At 50.2% G+C, this 17,668-nt stretch overlaps 3 protein-coding genes across 3 annotated transcripts; 2 read left to right on the forward strand and 1 right to left on the reverse strand.

The window, feature by feature from the left end:
- Nucleotides 1-8,258: 8,258 nt before the first annotated feature.
- PNPLA8_0 (Calcium-independent phospholipase A2-gamma) lies at nucleotides 8,259-11,210 on the reverse strand (the record flags this gene model as incomplete). Its single annotated transcript, XM_031153220.1, has 6 exons — nucleotides 8,259-9,621; nucleotides 9,671-9,812; nucleotides 10,027-10,619; nucleotides 10,665-10,898; nucleotides 10,942-11,086; nucleotides 11,135-11,210. The coding sequence occupies 6 exons, from the start codon at nucleotides 11,208-11,210 to the stop codon at nucleotides 8,259-8,261; spliced, it is 2,553 nt and encodes an 850-aa protein (XP_031001749.1).
- A 1,747-nt stretch (nucleotides 11,211-12,957) lies between these two features.
- Nucleotides 12,958-14,000, forward strand: MEMO1 (the record flags this gene model as incomplete). The annotated part of the gene is made up of 2 exons (XM_031153221.1): nucleotides 12,958-13,109; nucleotides 13,172-14,000. 2 exons carry the CDS (start codon nucleotides 12,958-12,960, stop codon nucleotides 13,998-14,000), a joined length of 981 nt encoding a protein of 326 aa, XP_031001748.1.
- A 300-nt stretch (nucleotides 14,001-14,300) lies between these two features.
- On the forward strand, nucleotides 14,301-15,583 carry his3 (Histidinol-phosphate aminotransferase; the record flags this gene model as incomplete). The annotated part of the gene is made up of 2 exons (XM_031153222.1): nucleotides 14,301-14,386; nucleotides 14,437-15,583. 2 exons carry the CDS (start codon nucleotides 14,301-14,303, stop codon nucleotides 15,581-15,583), a joined length of 1,233 nt encoding a protein of 410 aa, XP_031001747.1.
- Between the last annotated feature and the right edge of the window lie 2,085 nt (nucleotides 15,584-17,668).

Genomic DNA, 17,668 nt, shown 5'->3' on the forward strand with positions numbered 1-17,668 from the left:
TGTTAAAATGTCAACTAGTCACGTGTATCACGTGGGAGCTTCGCTCCCAGCCTCCCTCCTATAGGGGGCTGGGGGATCTATATATGTGGGCGTAGCCCACATCTATAGGATCTCTAAGCAATACAATTCTACTATTTTAACAGGTTATGAGCTCTCTTCCGCAGAGATAACTAGCTAAGTATATCTCTACTCATAGTAGAATCTGTTCTGATCACGCCTAGTAAACTTAGCATATGCATACGCTCTTATGGAGACAGATATATGATCACTTTTGCCCTGCAAATCCGATTAGTCTGCAAAAGCTGCATTGCCTCTATGCAACTCACTTACGTGTTCACTTCACTTTGCTGGGTTTTTCACATTGCACCCAGATTTGGTGGGGATATGTGTCCTCAACACTTTTTCACCCTTGCCGATCCGCATGATGCGTATGATCCATGCGCTTTCTCACTCCCGACGCCGTTTTCCATGGGTTCCTCACTCCAGGGGGGCCCAGCTACGGTGAAATGCCGATTCTAGCTCGGGTACCGCATTTCCATTATCCAGGGGAACACCCGGCCGATCTCACTCCTCCGTGCCTCCATACTTCACTGCAAAGCAGGGGAGAATACAAGGGCTTTGCAGCGATCAGGCCCGGGCCCATGGTTCTGGACCACCGTCCTAGACTACGGCTGCTTGGCATAGTCCCTGCATACGAGCGTGGTGTGGTGTTTTGACCATGGTTTGTGACGAATCAGGACTAGGTTGCGGCTCAAGCTCGCATGGAGGCTCAAAACAGGGCCTTGGTGGGCTCGGCTACACACTTCACCCGCACATTTTCACTCCTCATCTCCGTACTCACCCGTGAATCAGTCTACCCTCGCAGATCACAAATATGTCTCAAGCAGACGATAAAGGATCACAAAGTCCGGTTGCTAGGGAGACTAGCGGGGCTGACAGCAGGACTTCACGAAGTGGGAGGCCGATACGGACGTGCCGTATAAATCCGGCCCGTCTACCTCTCACAGAGGAATCACTACTACAACTTGAGCGTTCTCAGCCTCCAGTCTTCCGTCTCACTAACCGCAATCTCACTCGTTGGTTCTATTACATTCAAAGCACTTTCCAAGACTCACTTGACACTTTCGCTAACGTTTCGGACCGTGACTTTCGTCCTAGGGGTCATCCAGCGGTTAGCACCACTTCACTATCTGACGCAGACACATACGAAACCCATCACTCGTCTGCTAGCTCCACAGACCTCTTTGGCTACGTCCCACGGTCACCTCTACCGCAAGTTCAAGTGGTTATTCGGCCTCCAGGCTTAGCATCACCGTCACCTCTCCCGAATCCCACAGTTTCACGGTCACAATCTCCAAATCCGTCCGAACCACGGTCCCAAATTTCAAATCCGTCCGTGTTACGATCTCCAAATCCGGATTATACGGTCTCACCGCCCGCAAATCCTCTCCCGTCACATTTACGGTCAAATTCGAGTATCTCAACCCTCACACAATTTGAAACTGAATCCGAACAACTTCCTCTACAGCGTGAGAGCGTACCACCAAGCGCATATCCTATGCTACGGGAGCTTATCCGACAAGCTAAGCAGTTCACGCTCTCATCAGACTCTGAATTCGACTCGGACGATATTAGCGGACTTCTAGAAGGGCCACAACAAGAGCGGCTCTCAGCGGCAGAATTACAATCACTTCTTCCGTCTCAACAACACCTCCAGCACTCTATTGATAAGGCCCTCGCCTTCTTTAGTCAGTTCGCTGTACCATCATCGCCTGCATCCTCATTGCAGCAACCTCTACCAGCTGAAACCTTTCGGCATACCTCGTCTGAGTCCTCTAGCTTAGCCTCTCCACAGGCCAGCCCTCAGCAGCCCGTATCCAAGTCTTCCAGCTCAGCTTCCCTACAGGCCAGCCCTCAGCAGCCCATATCAACATCCTCTGCATCTCCATCTCCATCACTTTTCGTACCAGCAAAGCCCTCTTCTTCACAAGGCTCCTCATCCTCTTCTGAACCAGTCCGCCGATTTCATCGCCGCCACCGCAATCCACTGGCTACTAAGCCCTCCTCTCTACAAGGCTCCTCATCCTCTTCCGAACTACCAACCTGGCGCTCCGTCGCCGCAATCCACCGGCCGAAACTGCAAATCTACGGTCCGAAAACGTGGTTGATCTCACTACGCCATAAAATGTCCTCCGTCGACCTTAGCATTATCCCCTACTTAGAGGATAACGGCTCTAACTGGTTTGCGTTCAAAAATCAGATCACAATCGCCTTTCAGCTGGCACGTCTCTCTAGCGTGCTGGTAAAGGAAAACAAGCCGAAGATACCCGCGGAACCTGCCGCCCTTAGCCCAAATCCCACGCCAATAGAGATCCAGTACAACCGAGACGAGCGCGCTGAATACCGGGCGGACATGAAGGTCTATGAACGCAGTGTGCTCCAGTGGGAGCAGAATCACCTCAGCGGTGTCGGTGCTCTACGGGCCCGGCTTGGGACAAATAATAAAACCAAGACCGCTAATTGCGTCTTGGCGTACGAATGCCTTAATCTCCTGGAAGAATGCCGTAGCAAGGGAAGCGGACGGTTAAAAGATCTGAATCAGAAATGGTACCGGCTCACGCTTGCTGACTGTGAGAGCACCTCGGCCTATACGGGCCAAATCACGGCAATAAACCAGGAGTTACGGGATCTGCATCCAACCGCGGCCTTCACGGAGTGCCAAGTGATACAGAAAGCGCTCGAAGGCCTTAGCTCCGCGTATGACGGCTTTATCTCCACCTTTACGCAGATGAACAACCTTCTTCCAACTACCACCGAGTCAATTGTGGCCTGGTCCACACTCACCCAGAAAGTCTATGACCAGGAGATCCTTATGGCCTCCTCTGCACCAGACACAGCCCTTATAGCGAGAAGGGACAACCGGCAAGGGGAGCATCCAGCGTCTAGCGGCAATCGGGACTTCTGCAACTTCTGCAAGCATCCACGTCACACGGAAGAAAAGTGCTGGAAAAAGTTCCCAGACCTTAAGAAGGATTTCAAGAGCAAAAAGCGCGGACGACAAGGCGGCGGGAGCGGCAAAGACCGCAGTGCAAAGAAGGCCCGTACAACGAAGACGCCAGAGCCAGGGGAGACTCAAGACACTGGCGTAGTAATGATTAGCTGCGTTGCAATCGACCAGCCTATAGCTGGCCTCGCATCCGCCTCCTCATCTAATGCTGGCTTCGCAGCCCCGACTCGGGCCCTGCAAAACGACTGGATTGTGGATACTGGCTGTACCAACCATGCCACGGGCAATTCAGCCCACTTTGTTGACCTCAAACAAGGAGACTATGGAACCTGCGGTGGAGTTGGCGGTGCCGTCAAATTTGAAGGCATAGGCACGGTACATATCCCGATTCACGGTGCCGATGGCAAACCTACGGTCCTACGGCTCTCGGATGTCAAATACTGTCCGTCTATGGGAGCTTTCAACTTGATTTCAGTCTCACAGCTATTCCAGCGGGGACTCACTCCCACCATAACGAAAGACGCCATCTCCTGGGCCGTCGGCCGTCACAAGGTGGCTGCTAGCCACTCAAACGGTCTATGGCTTCTCAACCGTGCCAAATGACTACCCGGCCACCAGCCAGGTATTGCACTTATAGCAAAATCATCCCGACTACTGCCATCTCCAGGTCACCGTCCTACTTCTTCTTCGGACGGTCCTACTATAGGCATTTCAACTGCTTTACCGAAATTCTCTCGGTCACTAGTTCCCTCGCCTCACTCTCACTTGGGTCACCGTCCCCCTCTTCACTCGGACCGTACCCCGCGGACCCTTCTGCCTGTTATCGCAGAACCGTCCGTTCGCGCCTTTCCATACTGCGGTCTAGCGCTCCGTCCTCCCCTTACGGCCATCGCCCTCCCAGCTGTCCAATCATATCCGTCGCCCACTAAGCGCCCTAAGCATGCCTCCCAGTCCTACCAAATCGCCCGGAATCGTCTTCTGTGGCATAATCGGCTAGGGCACCTCGGCGCTCAAGGCCTTAGCAAGGTCGCGGCAACTACGGATGAAATCGACTTCCGGGAGGTCCAGCCGAAGGATTCCTGTGTTTGTGAAACCTGTCTTACTCAGAAAGGTAAACGCCGCTCGCATACTCATCACATCATTCCAGGGGAGCATCCCATGGCCCTTATCCACTCAGACGTCGTCGGTCCGGTGCCCGTGAAAGGCTATGAAGGCTCACGGTACTTTGTGACATTTGAATGCGATAAAACCAAGATGGCTGCCGTGTACTGCATGAAAGCTAAGCGAGAAGTTACGGACTGTTTTATCCACTTCCAGAAGCATTTTGAACGCCCCGACCTAGGCTGGACTATACGGCGGTTACATGATGATAATGGTGGTGAATACATTGCTGGGCGTCTCCAGCGACATTTGTTTCAGCATGGCGTCCTATGGGAATCAACTGAACCATATACGCCCCAAATGAATGGTCCATCCGAACGCCTCGGCCAAACGATCTGGCGAAAAGCCGCTCCACTTCTCAAGTTAGCTGGCCTGCCACTCCAATACTGGCCTGAAGCCGTAAAACACGCTGGCTACCTCTATATGCGCAGTATTCACTCCGTCATTCGCAAATCACCATTTGAAGCCTGGTACGGACGTGTACCACGTTACTCACACATTAATGTCTTTGGTTCTATCATCTATTACCACAACCCGGGCAAGAAAAAGAAGCTACGGGATGAAATGACGCGTGGGATCCTAATCGGCTATGAGGGAGATACAATTTGCCGTATTCTCAAACCGGACGGCCGTATCGCACGCGGTGCGGCCGTAAAAGCGATTGAACGCATGCTATGGGAACAATTTGATGAGAAAGACAAGGAAACGGTCCATAACTTACCACTTGACCACTTCTCGGATCTAACCCAGCCAGCAAAATTGGTTCCTCACATGCCTATCTCATACCCCCTATCAGATCCGCTGGTCCATCTACAACGAAAGCGTCCGATACATCGGGCCTCCTTCTCTGCCCCAGATCCGGATGATGATAACCCCTCTTCAGTTATACGCCCGCTCGCAGACACCATAGACCTCACGGACTTGCCGTCTAATTCACGGCCAATATCGCCTGTTCCACGGCCTACACCTTCACCTGCGGATCCATGGATAAAACCTCCGGTACAAGACACTGATTTACAAAATCATCCGGTTTCACCAGTTCAAATTTCACCTCAGCCGCAGTCTCACGGCTCCACCCGTCCGCAGTCACATCGGCCACCATCCCCTCCGCGACACCTACCTCTCTACCACGAAGCTGGTCCTTCTCGCCAGCGGACCCCCTCACGGTCACCCTCTCTTGACCTTAATAAGGAAGCCTTCTGGCATAGCCCACCAGCTAAACGGGAGCCATGCCATCGGGATGTCCGTGAAGGAGTTAACTATGCCGATGACATATATGATGACTCGGACGATCCCCGTGGCATGTACCCGAATACACATCCCCAGATGACGATTCAGACGATGCAGAACCTAGGGTATCTACCCCTAGCAGCGACGGCTTCGACTACCTTCCAGCACCGAAACCGTACTGTACGGAAACGCCCGAATCGGACTATATGTTCCAGGATGCTGATGTCTAGCGCGCCGACCTGCCTAACCATCCCGATCTACGGCCCGAATCGTCTTCGCCAGACCCGCTCCATGTTGGAATGGCGGCTGTCTCTACCGCTGAGCCGGATGCCTATAACCTCTTTTTGGTCCCTACATACGTCTCCTCCTTCACCGAGACGTCCCTACTGTCTTTCCTCGGCTATATGGACTCACCAGAGCCATTTGAGCCCAAGACCCTCCAGCAGGCCATGAACAGCCCGCAGTGGAAACACTGGCAGGCCGCAATCACGGACGAATATGAATCGCTAGTGGAGAATGGGACCTGGGATGTCCAGACGGTCCCCCGCGGACGGTCCGTCCTGTCCGGGAAGTGGGTTTTCAAGATAAAACGTGGGGCTGCGGGGGAAATTCTACGGTATAAGGCCCGCTGGGTAGTCCGTGGATTCGAGCAACGGGAGGGACTAGATTTCACCGAGACCTTCGCCTCCGTGGTCAAACCAATGTCATACAAGGCTATCTTCGCCCTTGCGGCCGCATACGACTGGGAATTAGAACAGATGGACGTTAAAACAGCCTTCCTCTATGGAGACATCGCGGAAGACGTCTGGATCAACCTTCCTACAGGTTGCGGACTCACTAGCACCACAACCGCTAAGCTGAATAAGGCGCTTTACGGTCTTAAGCAGTCGCCCCGTGTGTGGTATAACACGCTCGCCAACTTCCTCTCAACAGTGGGTTTTCAAGCCCTTGATGCCGATGCCTCTGTCTTCACCAAGGAAGGCATTATTATTGCCATCTATGTGGACGACCTCCTTATCGCTGGCGAATCCAAATCGGCTATTAATGCCCTAAAAGCCGCCCTGTCCAAGCAATTTCAAATGTCCGACTTAGGACCGTGTCACTTCTACCTTGGCATGGAAGTCATCCGTGACCGTCCACGCCGGACCCTCCGCCTATCCCAAGAAGCCTACCTTAAAAAGGTCTTAGAAGACCATGGTATGGCAGACTGTCACGGATCAAATATCCCTATGGATCCGCATTCTCACCCCATCCCGTCCGCGGATCCGCAATACACGGCCCTAGCGGCTTTCCGCCGTGAATACCAGTCGGCTGTCGGCTCCCTAATGTATGCCATGCTAGGCACCCGCCCAGACATTGCTTTTGCGGTCTCAGTTATCTCACGGTACTCCGCAAACCCCACAGAAGCACATATGACCCTAGTCAAGAAGGTGTTCCGCTACCTCAAGGATACCACGTCTATGGGCCTCGTCTTCCGCGGCTCCCTAGCTCCTCTTACGGGCTATACAGACTCGGACTACGCTGGCGATTACAATACCCGGCGCTCGACTTCAGGCTATGTCTTTAACCTAGGCTCTGCGGCCATCTCTTGGTCATCTAAGCGCCAACCTACCGTGTCACTCTCCACTTGTGAAGCTGAATACGTGGGCCAGACAAATGCCACCAAGGAAGCGATCTGGCTCCAAGGCTTCCTTAAACAGATCCACCCGGATTTGGACCCAGGGCTTAGCGCTACTCTCATCTACGGTGATAACCAAGGGGCTATTGCATTGGCTAAGAATAGCGTTTTTCACGGACGAACAAAGCATATCAACACGCAGCATCACTTCGTCCGAGAGAAGGTGGCAGATGGCACCGTGGAACTGAAGCGACCATTTCCGACGGGCTGACTAAGGCCCTACCCCGTGACCCTTTTCAGCGGTTCCGCAATGCTATAGGAGTTGAATGATATATGTATGCTATGGGAGCATAAAAGCTGTGGGAGCATGGAATGTTTTCTTTCATCCGGAGGGGAGATCACGCTTTCCTTTCACCTCTTTTCGGCTCTTTTCATGCATTTTTGCCGTACTTTAGAAATTCTGATTCGGGTATCACTTTTGTTTTTATATCCTCTATATATCCACCGAGCCACTTTACGGTACTGCCGCAAGCCACAGCCTTATGCTTATGCTTCTAGCTTAGTCACACTTGTCTTCTCCTTTGTTTACACTTCTACCATATTCATCGGGTTTACTTCGGCATATTAGACCTTCCACAGATCCTTTTATCCCACGTGGTTTTGGACTGTGGTTTACTGGTGATATAGCCTGTGGGAGCTAGCCTCCACGTTCTTGTATCTAGTTGAGTGGGAGTGTTAAAATGTCAACTAGTCACGTGTATCACGTGGGAGCTTCGCTCCCAGCCTCCCTCCTATAGGGGGCTGGGGGATCTATATATGTGGGCTACGCCCACATCTATAGGATCTCTAAGCAATACAATTCTACTATTTCAGCAACACGTGACTAGTTGACATTCTAACATTAACATCGGGTGCAACCCGTTACAGGGAGGATCATTTGGATCGCAATGATCCGTATGATCCAGGATCGGTGGGATCATGGTGATCCATATGATCCAGGACATGAAGGTTCTATATAAGACTGGGTCGTCACCTATTAGATAGGAGCTTCGTGCTCAACTCAAATAGTATTTCTTAATATACGCTTATTACCTTATACTTAGTAATAACGAGCTATACTCCCAAGTATAGCAACCAGTGAGGCATCGACAGATACTAGACATCAATCCGACGACAACCTAGGTCCAGGGACCTACCTTGAGTCACAAGACTTACCCTAGCACTACGTGAGCTGGGCGATCGTTACACCGTGCTCGTGTCGGGGTGCTTCGCGCCTAGGACCTCCTTCTGGAGCTCAAGCACTTCAACCCCAAGCTGTTCGGCTTCGTCAGACCGGCCTTGCTGCCACCAAGTTGATGCCAGGTTCGCTATAGCCCTGATCGTGTCGGGGTGCTTCGCGCCTAGGACCTCCTTCCGGAGCTTAAGCACTTCAACCTCAAGCTGTTCAGCTTTGTCAGACCGGCCTTGCTCCCAGTAATACCTTCCGATCCGCGTAAAGAGACCTGGAGCTTCATCTTTATACCTATCTGCCTCCTTCCACGCAGCTGCCTTTAACGCATGGGGTAGATATAAAGCGCAATCACTCCAAGTCTCATGTGTGCCGGTTGGAAACAGATCACCAATTACGGAAATAGCATCCCCAGAGAACGAGCTAATTTGTGTTCTATTCAATGCCCGACGAGTTACCAGATGTGTTAAACGATGCTGTTCATAAGTCGGCAAGTCTTCGCCAACGGCTCTTTGTCCTTGGAAGAATGAAAATTCGCAAAGTCGACTAGTTGCCAAAAGAACCTCATCTTCGCTAAAGGTTGAACCAGCACTTGCCCTTATAAGCTCGAACGGAAGTCCCTTGTTATCGAAGAACGCGATCGTCTTCAGAATTTTCTCACCACATGGACTCTCTTCCGCGATCTGCTTCATTGAGATCAGCCAGGTATGCATGATGCTATTCGGCACCTGCGGCCGATAAGGATCTTGAAATTCATGACTCAAGAGAGCTGATTTCCGGCCCTCAGACTCATAGAAGAATTTCAGATATTGCTGCACGGAGATCTTCGTCCTTCTGATATATGCTGCCGCCTGTGAGATTGCAAGCGGAAGCCTCTCGAGAAGCTCTAGGAGCAACCTATCTTCCTCTTCAGATGGCTCTGTGTTGTCCCGTCCGCTCAGCTCTCGAAAGAGGTCCCAAGACTGGTCGCTTGTCATCGCCCCCACTTCAACACCGTGCTTGGTACCCAAGATGTTATCAAGGATGCTGCCATCACGAGAAGTCCAGAGAATAGTGCCGGTCCGAGATTTCGGCACAAATCGAAAGAGCTCCGGACCTGTTGCCGCCTGCATTTGAGAATTTGAGTAAGTCGTCTTAAACATTCTCAAATCGTCGGCGTTATCGAGAATAAGCAGCCAGTCTTTTTGCTGCTCGATCCATTGTCGCACTACCTCCAGCAAATCCTCGCCTTTCAGATCTGGTGATATGCCTGCGACCCTGGCAATTTTGGTATAATCTAGAGTGAACGTAGCCTCGGAATCCGCGTGCACCCAGAAAATAGAACACGAAGTCTCGCGTTGACGACGATACGCATATTCCAGGGCAATCTGCGTCTTACTAGATTACGTCAACTTTGGATAATAACAGGTCCATTTTCTCTACGTACCCACATCCCCCAAGGCCCCAGAGTGCAACTGATCGGTTGCACGATAGTGAAGCGAGGAGCTGATCCAAGGCCTTGAATATATCATCTCGATTAACGAGTCCATCATTTTGAGCAAAGGGAATGAAGGTGATGGCTTTGTGTACTGGTTGTGTTAGGGTTGTCAAAAGAGTAAGAAGTCTCTTACCATGACTGTTTCTCTGCTCGGAATGATGCCACTAGACACCTCCGTCAGTCAAAGGCCCCGAAATCACATAGAATTACTGCGCCTACGTTTATGATACCATCTGGGCAAAACTCAAGAATGGCTTCGAACTTATTAGCATCAATCTAAGAAAAGTCAAGCTCTGCCAACATACGATGCTTCTGTTGCAGGTTTACAGCACATTCGTGAGCTGCGGACTTCGACTCCTGACCATCCATGTACTCGGCAGTAGCAGCATCTATAAGACCCGCCGCTTTGTACTCTTCTAATCCAACGCCCTGAAGGCCTTGCTGGACATTGAATCTGAAATAGCGTTTGGTTTCATACAGCAGCCGGTGTCTCGTCACAAAAATCTTCGCAGTATCCTCTGTCTGGGTTGCAATGCCTACTAAGGTCTGGGAAAAGAATTTCAAAGACCCTTCAGCGATAGGCTTCCTCCCAGGATTACCCGTCCCAATCGATACGAAGCATTTCAACAACGCACTCAATTCCGTTGCTCCATCGTGACACCAGATGCTCTGAGCCTCGTTCCACAGTTGTTCAACTGGATTATTCGCGCCTAATCCTCCGTCAACATACTTTCGCCCCCGTGGCCCAATTGTGACTGGCTCGAAGAAGCTGGAGGCAGCTGAGGTCGCTCGCGCAGCTTCGCAGATGGTAGCTAGAATATTGTTCAGTGCGTCGTCGGAGGTATAGGATCGCAGAAGTACTGTGGTCGTAAGCTCGGAGGCTTTCGCGCAAACAACTCTGTGTTTAGATCAGAATAAGGACTGTGGCAAGAGGAATGCTTACACTTTGCATCTCTCCTCTCCATCATTCAACAGCGCTCCTTCTGGCAAGCCGCGCTCCCGAAGAATCCTATTGATGCACTCCTCAAGAACGGTAGAATCGAATCGGCCTTTGATTTTGCCCAACAGGTTGACAGGCAAACCCTTCTTTCCAAAGATTGTTTCGAACATGTTCGTGTACTTCTCAATACATTCATCGACATCCATTTCAAGGCGCCCTAGCATAATAGCAATGATGCTAACAAAGTTAGATGAGCGTCCAAAATGTCAAGAGAACGTACCCTCCTGTGCTCGTTCCACCGATCAAGTCGAAAAGTTCGCACGGCTTCACGGCGGATTGTCCATTCTTCCTCCGCTCCGCATTCACCTTTCCCATCAGTGCCTTAATGATGAGAAGCGTTGAGAGCCCGCGAACTCCTCCGCCATCTGTGTATGAGTGTTAGTAAATGGAAGCCTAGGAACAACCATACCTACCGAGAGACAATATGCAAAGTCCATCACGATTAAGAGGACTGTCTGAGGCCACTGCCTTGGTATGCATCTGCGCCATGGTTATCGAATCGACAAGCGTGTGCCTTCGAGAGCGCTCTTCAGTATATCGTTAAATCGCGGCTGTAATAAGGATATCTATAGTGCGACTCTATGTTGCGAAATGTTTGACGGAGGATAGAGAGGCATCATCTTTGAAAGTGATCCCCAGCTGAGTCTCGTAGCGCAGGGGTCCGTAACAGGATCCTCAGAGCTATCCCTGTCCGTGATCGCTTGACCTCGTGGTTGGTGATGATTTATGGTAAGGCTGGCGGATGTTCGAGAAGCAGTGCTTTGAGTCAGCGGGGCGACCCGTTACTGTAAAACCATATACTCCGTAAACCCACTTCTACCCGGGCATGTTATCCCTGATTCACGTTCTTAAGCGACGAACGCCTCGAGATAGAGCTAGATTGTTCGATAAGGAATATTTGCAAGATGCTGCGAAGAAGAAACTTAGGAAGTATCTACTTCGTATTGTACTTGAGGCGGGCGCGTATTTGAACCTCTGTTTCAGTCTTATGATCTGAATTGGTGCTCCAGAGAGACCAATGTCTGTCGAGTTTAATATGATCAACAGGCTTAATAGCAGGCAAGAGCAGCGTCTCGTCCTATCAACAACGGCGTTTACCAACCATACCCAATTTGAGGATCACTTCCTGATTAAAGGGCTACTGTAGCAACAATGTCCTTCGTTATCCAAATTATTGAGATTCTTATACTCAAGATATGGCTGCGAGTTATTTCTCATTCAAGATTTTTGAAGAATACTAGCAACAACGCTCTGCCTTCTCCGCAAATAAAGTCGTGATGATACGGGGTACCGACAGGAGTGAAATTTATGGCTCGCATTTAGCTCGCAATAATGAGGCAAAAGGGTCGGTCGGGTACGGCTGCCTGCCGTCACATACTGTAGGTGCGGTTATCAATGGTGGCTACGTGGGTGGTGTGTACGCGAAGAGGTGATGCCTCTTCGCTGACTAAGCTGTGCTAAATCACATGACTAGAAAGGTCGGGATACAGCCCCTTATCCCAACAGAAGGGAAGCGGAAGTCAGGTCTGAAACGTCAGCGAAGATGTCAAGGGCTTGGAAGGTATAGGTACTTTGAATGTACCAAAACCAGAGAGGGAGATTGCGATCTATGGGAGGATGGGGTAGAGGTTGGGAATGTTCACCTGGACAAGTTGGAGAAGCCATTCCTCTGTACTGTAGATGGCTGCTCTTGGTACGGCACGCCACGCTCGTATATTTTCCAGATCATGGAGCACTTGCTTTTTGGCTGGCTGCCAACACCGCCAGTCTCCCTCGCAGGCGTATCTTCTTGCGCCTACTCATTGGCCGTTTCATTTGACACATATTTGCGATCTGCGCTGGCAGCGGCGTAAAGGTAAGGGTCGGGCGTACGGAGTAGAGGTGATTGTGATGGAGATGGTGAGCTGCGAATGTGTGACCAGGTCGAGGGAAGCTAACCGTGGGGCGGGCGCATCACCCTCCTTCGCGAAACTCCATTTATCTATACTCACAGATTGCTTATACCTTACCTTTATGCAATTAGATATATATGCTCAGGTCGATATCAGCAATTAAATACGAGTAACTTCTGACTGCAGCAGTGAGGCGCCGCAGTGTGTCTAGTAGATACCGAGGTACCCCGCTCCGCCCCGCCGTGCACCCCACTGCGGAGTGCCGTGCCTAATTATTCGAGATACTTGTACAGATACCTTCATCCATCTACCTTGCCTCGACAGCCGACAATACCACTAAGCCAATGACTTCTCGAGAAGCTAGCCATGCTGGCTCATGGTACACTAGAAACTCCCACGCACTCTCTGCCGAGCTGGATCACTTCCTTGAACAGGTCCCTAGCTCTATCAAAAGCCATCAAGTTCCTATCCCGAGGGCACGAATTATCATTGCTCCGTGAGTCGAGTTGCATTGCACCTATGCCACCCCGAATGTCCGACTCTACTAACCTTCAAAAGCCATGCAGGATACACATACTCTGGCCCTACTGCGGCATGGGCCTACAAAACCCTCGACCTCTCGAAAGCAAAGCGAATCTTCCTCCTCGGTCCCTCTCACACTATACATCTTCCAGGCTGCGCACTCTCAAAACACGCCAAATACTCTACTCCACTCGGAGATCTCACCATTGACTCGGAAACCGTGAAAGAGCTACATGCGACGGGGAAGTTTGACACTATAAGCAGGGACACGGATGAGGTCGAACACAGCTTGGAGATGCACCTTCCATATATCTACAAGATGCTCACCCTCGGCTTTAAGTCCAGCGAAGACTACCCAACCCTTGTTCCCGTCCTGGTAGGCAGTACATCAGAAACGTTGGAAAATGCCTACGGCCAGATCTTTGCCCCTTATCTCGCGGACCCCACATCAGTCTTTGTCGTGTCGTCTGATTTCTGTCACTGGGGTGTGCGTTTTCAGTATACATACTATGTTCCGAATAATTCAAAGCCGGGATCTAGCGGTATCAGCTTGAGGAGGCGCGACGTAAACCCCAGGGATCCTGAAATACACGAAAGCATCGGGCAACTTGACAAGATGGCTATGGATGCAATCGAAGGAGGAAATCACAAGAGCTTTCTTGAAAACCTAAGAGAGACGGGCAATACTATATGCGGGAGGCATCCGATCGGTGTGGTGATGGCTGCGATTAGTGCTTTGAAGGAGGAAGGCAGGATTACTCCCGAGCAAGGGAATTTCAACTTCGTCCGGTACGAGAGAAGTGGAGATGTAGTAGATATCAGCGACTCCTCGGTCAGCTATGCAAGTGCATATGCTGTTATGTGAGTTTCTCCGTATTTCGAGCAATTGATTTAGTGGTATTTGTTTTATGTCCTACACTCTGTAGTGAAGACATTCTCCTCGTGAATACTGTTAATCTATACCATGACCATCTGTTACAATAATATAATTATGTTGCTTGAGGTTCTACTAGGTATGAATAATACGGACTTCGCCACAGGTCGCCCCCCCCCCCAAAAGGGGACGTGACACATGTGACTAAGCCGATCTCGGGGCGCGATCATTAAAAAAACATTTACCCCTCTACCCCTCCATTGCACACCAATCGTCAAACAAGTTCCCAAAATGCCTAGAAAGGAGTCCCCATTTGATTTGCAGACTTGCGCTCGTCTGAATATCCTCCAATTGGAACCATACCGTTGCGCTAGAGAGTAAGGTCTTTTGAACCCCCTACAAAAAGGTATTAACTCATCTGCCTTAGTGATTACAAGGACGACGGCACGAACATCCTCCTTGATGCCAACGAGAACGCCTACGGACCCTCCCTCGCCCCAAACAGTTCTTCGAATCCCTCCAACCCCTCTGAGGAGCCCTCAATCGACTTCCTCGGCCTAAACCGATACCCAGACCCCCACCAGCATAACCTGAAGCAACTCCTCTGCAACTTGCGAAATACACACATACATACCTCTAAAACACTTACTCCGGCGAACCTCTTTGTAGGCGTCGGCAGCGATGAAGCGATCGACGCGCTCCTGCGCTGCTTCTGCGTGCCCGGCCAGGACAGCATTCTTGTTTGCCCACCCACGTACGGGATGTACTCAGTGTCCGCACAAGTCAACGACGTAGGCCTAGTGAAGATCCCATTACTCCCCGCACCGGACTTCGCCCTCGATATACCAGCCATTATATCTACACTCTCTTCTTCAGAAGCCGCAAGTATCAAGCTGATATACATTTGCTCGCCTGGGAATCCCACAGGGTCTTTGATTGGGAAGGAGGATCTACGGCAAGTCCTTGAGCACCCGAGTTGGAATGGGGTTGTGGTCTTAGATGAGGCGTATATTGATTTTGCGCCCGAGGGCTCGTCGCTTGCGGAATGGGTTCTGGAATGGCCGAATTTGGTGGTTATGCAGACTCTGTCGAAAGCGTTTGGGCTTGCGGGTATACGGCTCGGAGCTGCTTTCACGTCGCCGGCTATTGCGTCGTTATTGAATAACTTGAAGGCCCCGTATAATGTTAGTAGTCCAACGACTGCGATTGCGTGTCAGGCATTGCAGGAGGGTGGGCTGAGTGTTATGAGAAAGAATCGGGAGAGTATCTTGGCCCAGCGAAATAGGCTGTGGAAGGAGCTGCCGAAAGTCAAAGGAGTGGGCAGGTTTAGGGGTGGAACTGCTAGTAACTTTCTACTGGTTGAGATCTTGGATATAGCAGGGCAGCCTGATAATTTAACTGCTCTAAAGGTATACCAGATTCTAGCAACAGATAAAGGGGTCGTAGTGAGGTTCAGAGGCAAGGAGCAAGGGTGTTTGGGATGCTTGCGCATCACGGTTGGGACGGAGAAAGAAATTACAAGGTTTTTGAATGAGATCCAGGGTGTGCTTGAGCATATATATGAGCGGAAATGACAGACTTTCAATTAGTCACTTAGAACCACATAGGAGGGTAGCTCCCCAGCCTCCCCTTATACGGGGCTGAGGCCTGTATATATAGTCGTAATTCACATCATAGTAGGACGTCAAGCAATCCAGTTCTACTACTTTAACACTAAAAGCATTTTAAGACTGTTGCAAAGATCAGTATCTAGTTCAGTATGATGAGATCTGAAATGAATCTAGGTCGAATATGATACTGAAGATTGAGACTGCGGCTGCAAGCCGTCGGTTGGGGACACTCCACTTTGTTCACGGCTCCCCAATCAATGCTTATTCAAGATTATAAACTTTCTATTAACGCAAAGCAAGTATATGCGTAACTAAACATGCTAATTTCGCCTTTGGTCTAAAGTTTCTCCGCCGCGCCCGGGACGTTGTTCTCTGTCTCTGTTGGATCGGGTTCAACATGCAAATCAAAAGTTTGCCCAGAGGAATACATGAGCTCCAGGAGCTCTCTTCCTAGAATACGCAGACCATCAACCTTCATATCGTCTTCGAGCCTCTTTCTTACCCTTATAATACGCCTTCGCCAGTGGTGGAACTTCGGGTGCCTCCCATCGAACTCGGCCGCTAACCATGTCTCCGCGGGGTTTGGGCAGGAAGGAGGATGAGCAAGGCAGAGAAGACCAAATGCGTATTCATAGACTTCGTCCATTTTCGTGTCCCACTCCCATTGAAGTTGGCTGGTATCGTGTTCAGGATCCGGTCGAATATATTTCTTCTCTTCCTCGATTCGAACTTGCTTGAGGGCCTCAATGTAGATCGACCGGATTTTAGGGTCGTCGGCAGGTAGTAGAGGATATGGGAAGACTATACCATCCCCGGGAGCGAGGACGATCCTGCAAATGTTCAGTATCGGTGTGTTCATTAGGAGTGCTGAATGGCATACTCACGTGATCATATCCCAATGGTCATCAAGTCCTTGCTGCCACATCTCGTTCTGCAAGGCACCCTTGGGCCACGAAAATATAACAGGACGAGCTTGCCATCCATCGTCGCCGATCGGCAGAATCCTGCCACTTGGAAACGAGTAAGGATGCCAATGATGCCTGTTGTCTTGCCAAGAGTTTGAACGATCAGGGGTATCCAGTACGGCATCTGGATAATGATAACCCGTATCGTCCTCCCACTAAATAAGAGGTCTGTTAGGTCTTCCTTCCACTTATAAGATTGATGGCATGAGCTAAGGCATATGACAAAGTGGGTAAGAGAAGAGCCATTGTGGAATCGCGTTGCCCTTACCTCGACATCAGCTACATTAGCTACATCGGCAACATCAGCGATAGCACCGTGGATGGCAGAGGCTAGTAGTAAAACTGTAAGAAGCATTTGGTTGACTTTGGTTCGATCAGCTGTCTCGTCGGACTTTTGTGTAGAACAATGTGTGCTGAAACTGAGATAATGCAAAGGGACTGCCTTTAAATATCTGGTGATATCAAACTATCTTATTAGATACTTGATTCATCAATGGTACTATTCCGGATCTAACAACGCGTATACCATGGTTGAGTGTACCATCGTTAAGCACTTCCCGCACTCAAAAGACAATTGCGTTGCTACATTCAATAGGTGTAAAAAGGAACCGGATTTTGTACTTAAGGAAAGCCGTTGAAGCTCTACTTGACTAGGGTTCCGCTGTCACTATAATTAGAGCCCTAAAGACGAATGCTTGGATGTTGACTAAACATATGGTCCTAGAAAAGACCAGATGGATTCGCAAACAGCGGATAGCGGATATAAATTTGCCCCTAGGGCGCTTCAAGAGAATAAATGGCTCAACTAAGCACACAAACCGACACGAAAATAAATTATAAATTCATGTTAACAACATGTGCTAGACGGTTCGTTTCAGTCCGCCCCTCCTAGTTTTTGCCCACCATCAAGCTTGGTGTTATGAATATGCTTGTCGTCATGTCAGGGCTATTAGCTTCATGCCTTAGGTTGCATATTCGTGTAAGAGTGAGGCATGAAAGCTGTACAAGCAGAGATTGTATGGTCATCCGCGATAAGAATATCACGTGGTTGACTGAAACTTACGAATTGATGCGGAAACTGTCC

Source organism: Lachnellula hyalina (genome assembly GCF_007821495.1).
Source record: "Lachnellula hyalina strain CBS 185.66 chromosome Unknown contig00214, whole genome shotgun sequence".
Classification (NCBI taxonomy): domain Eukaryota; kingdom Fungi; phylum Ascomycota; class Leotiomycetes; order Helotiales; family Lachnaceae; genus Lachnellula; species Lachnellula hyalina.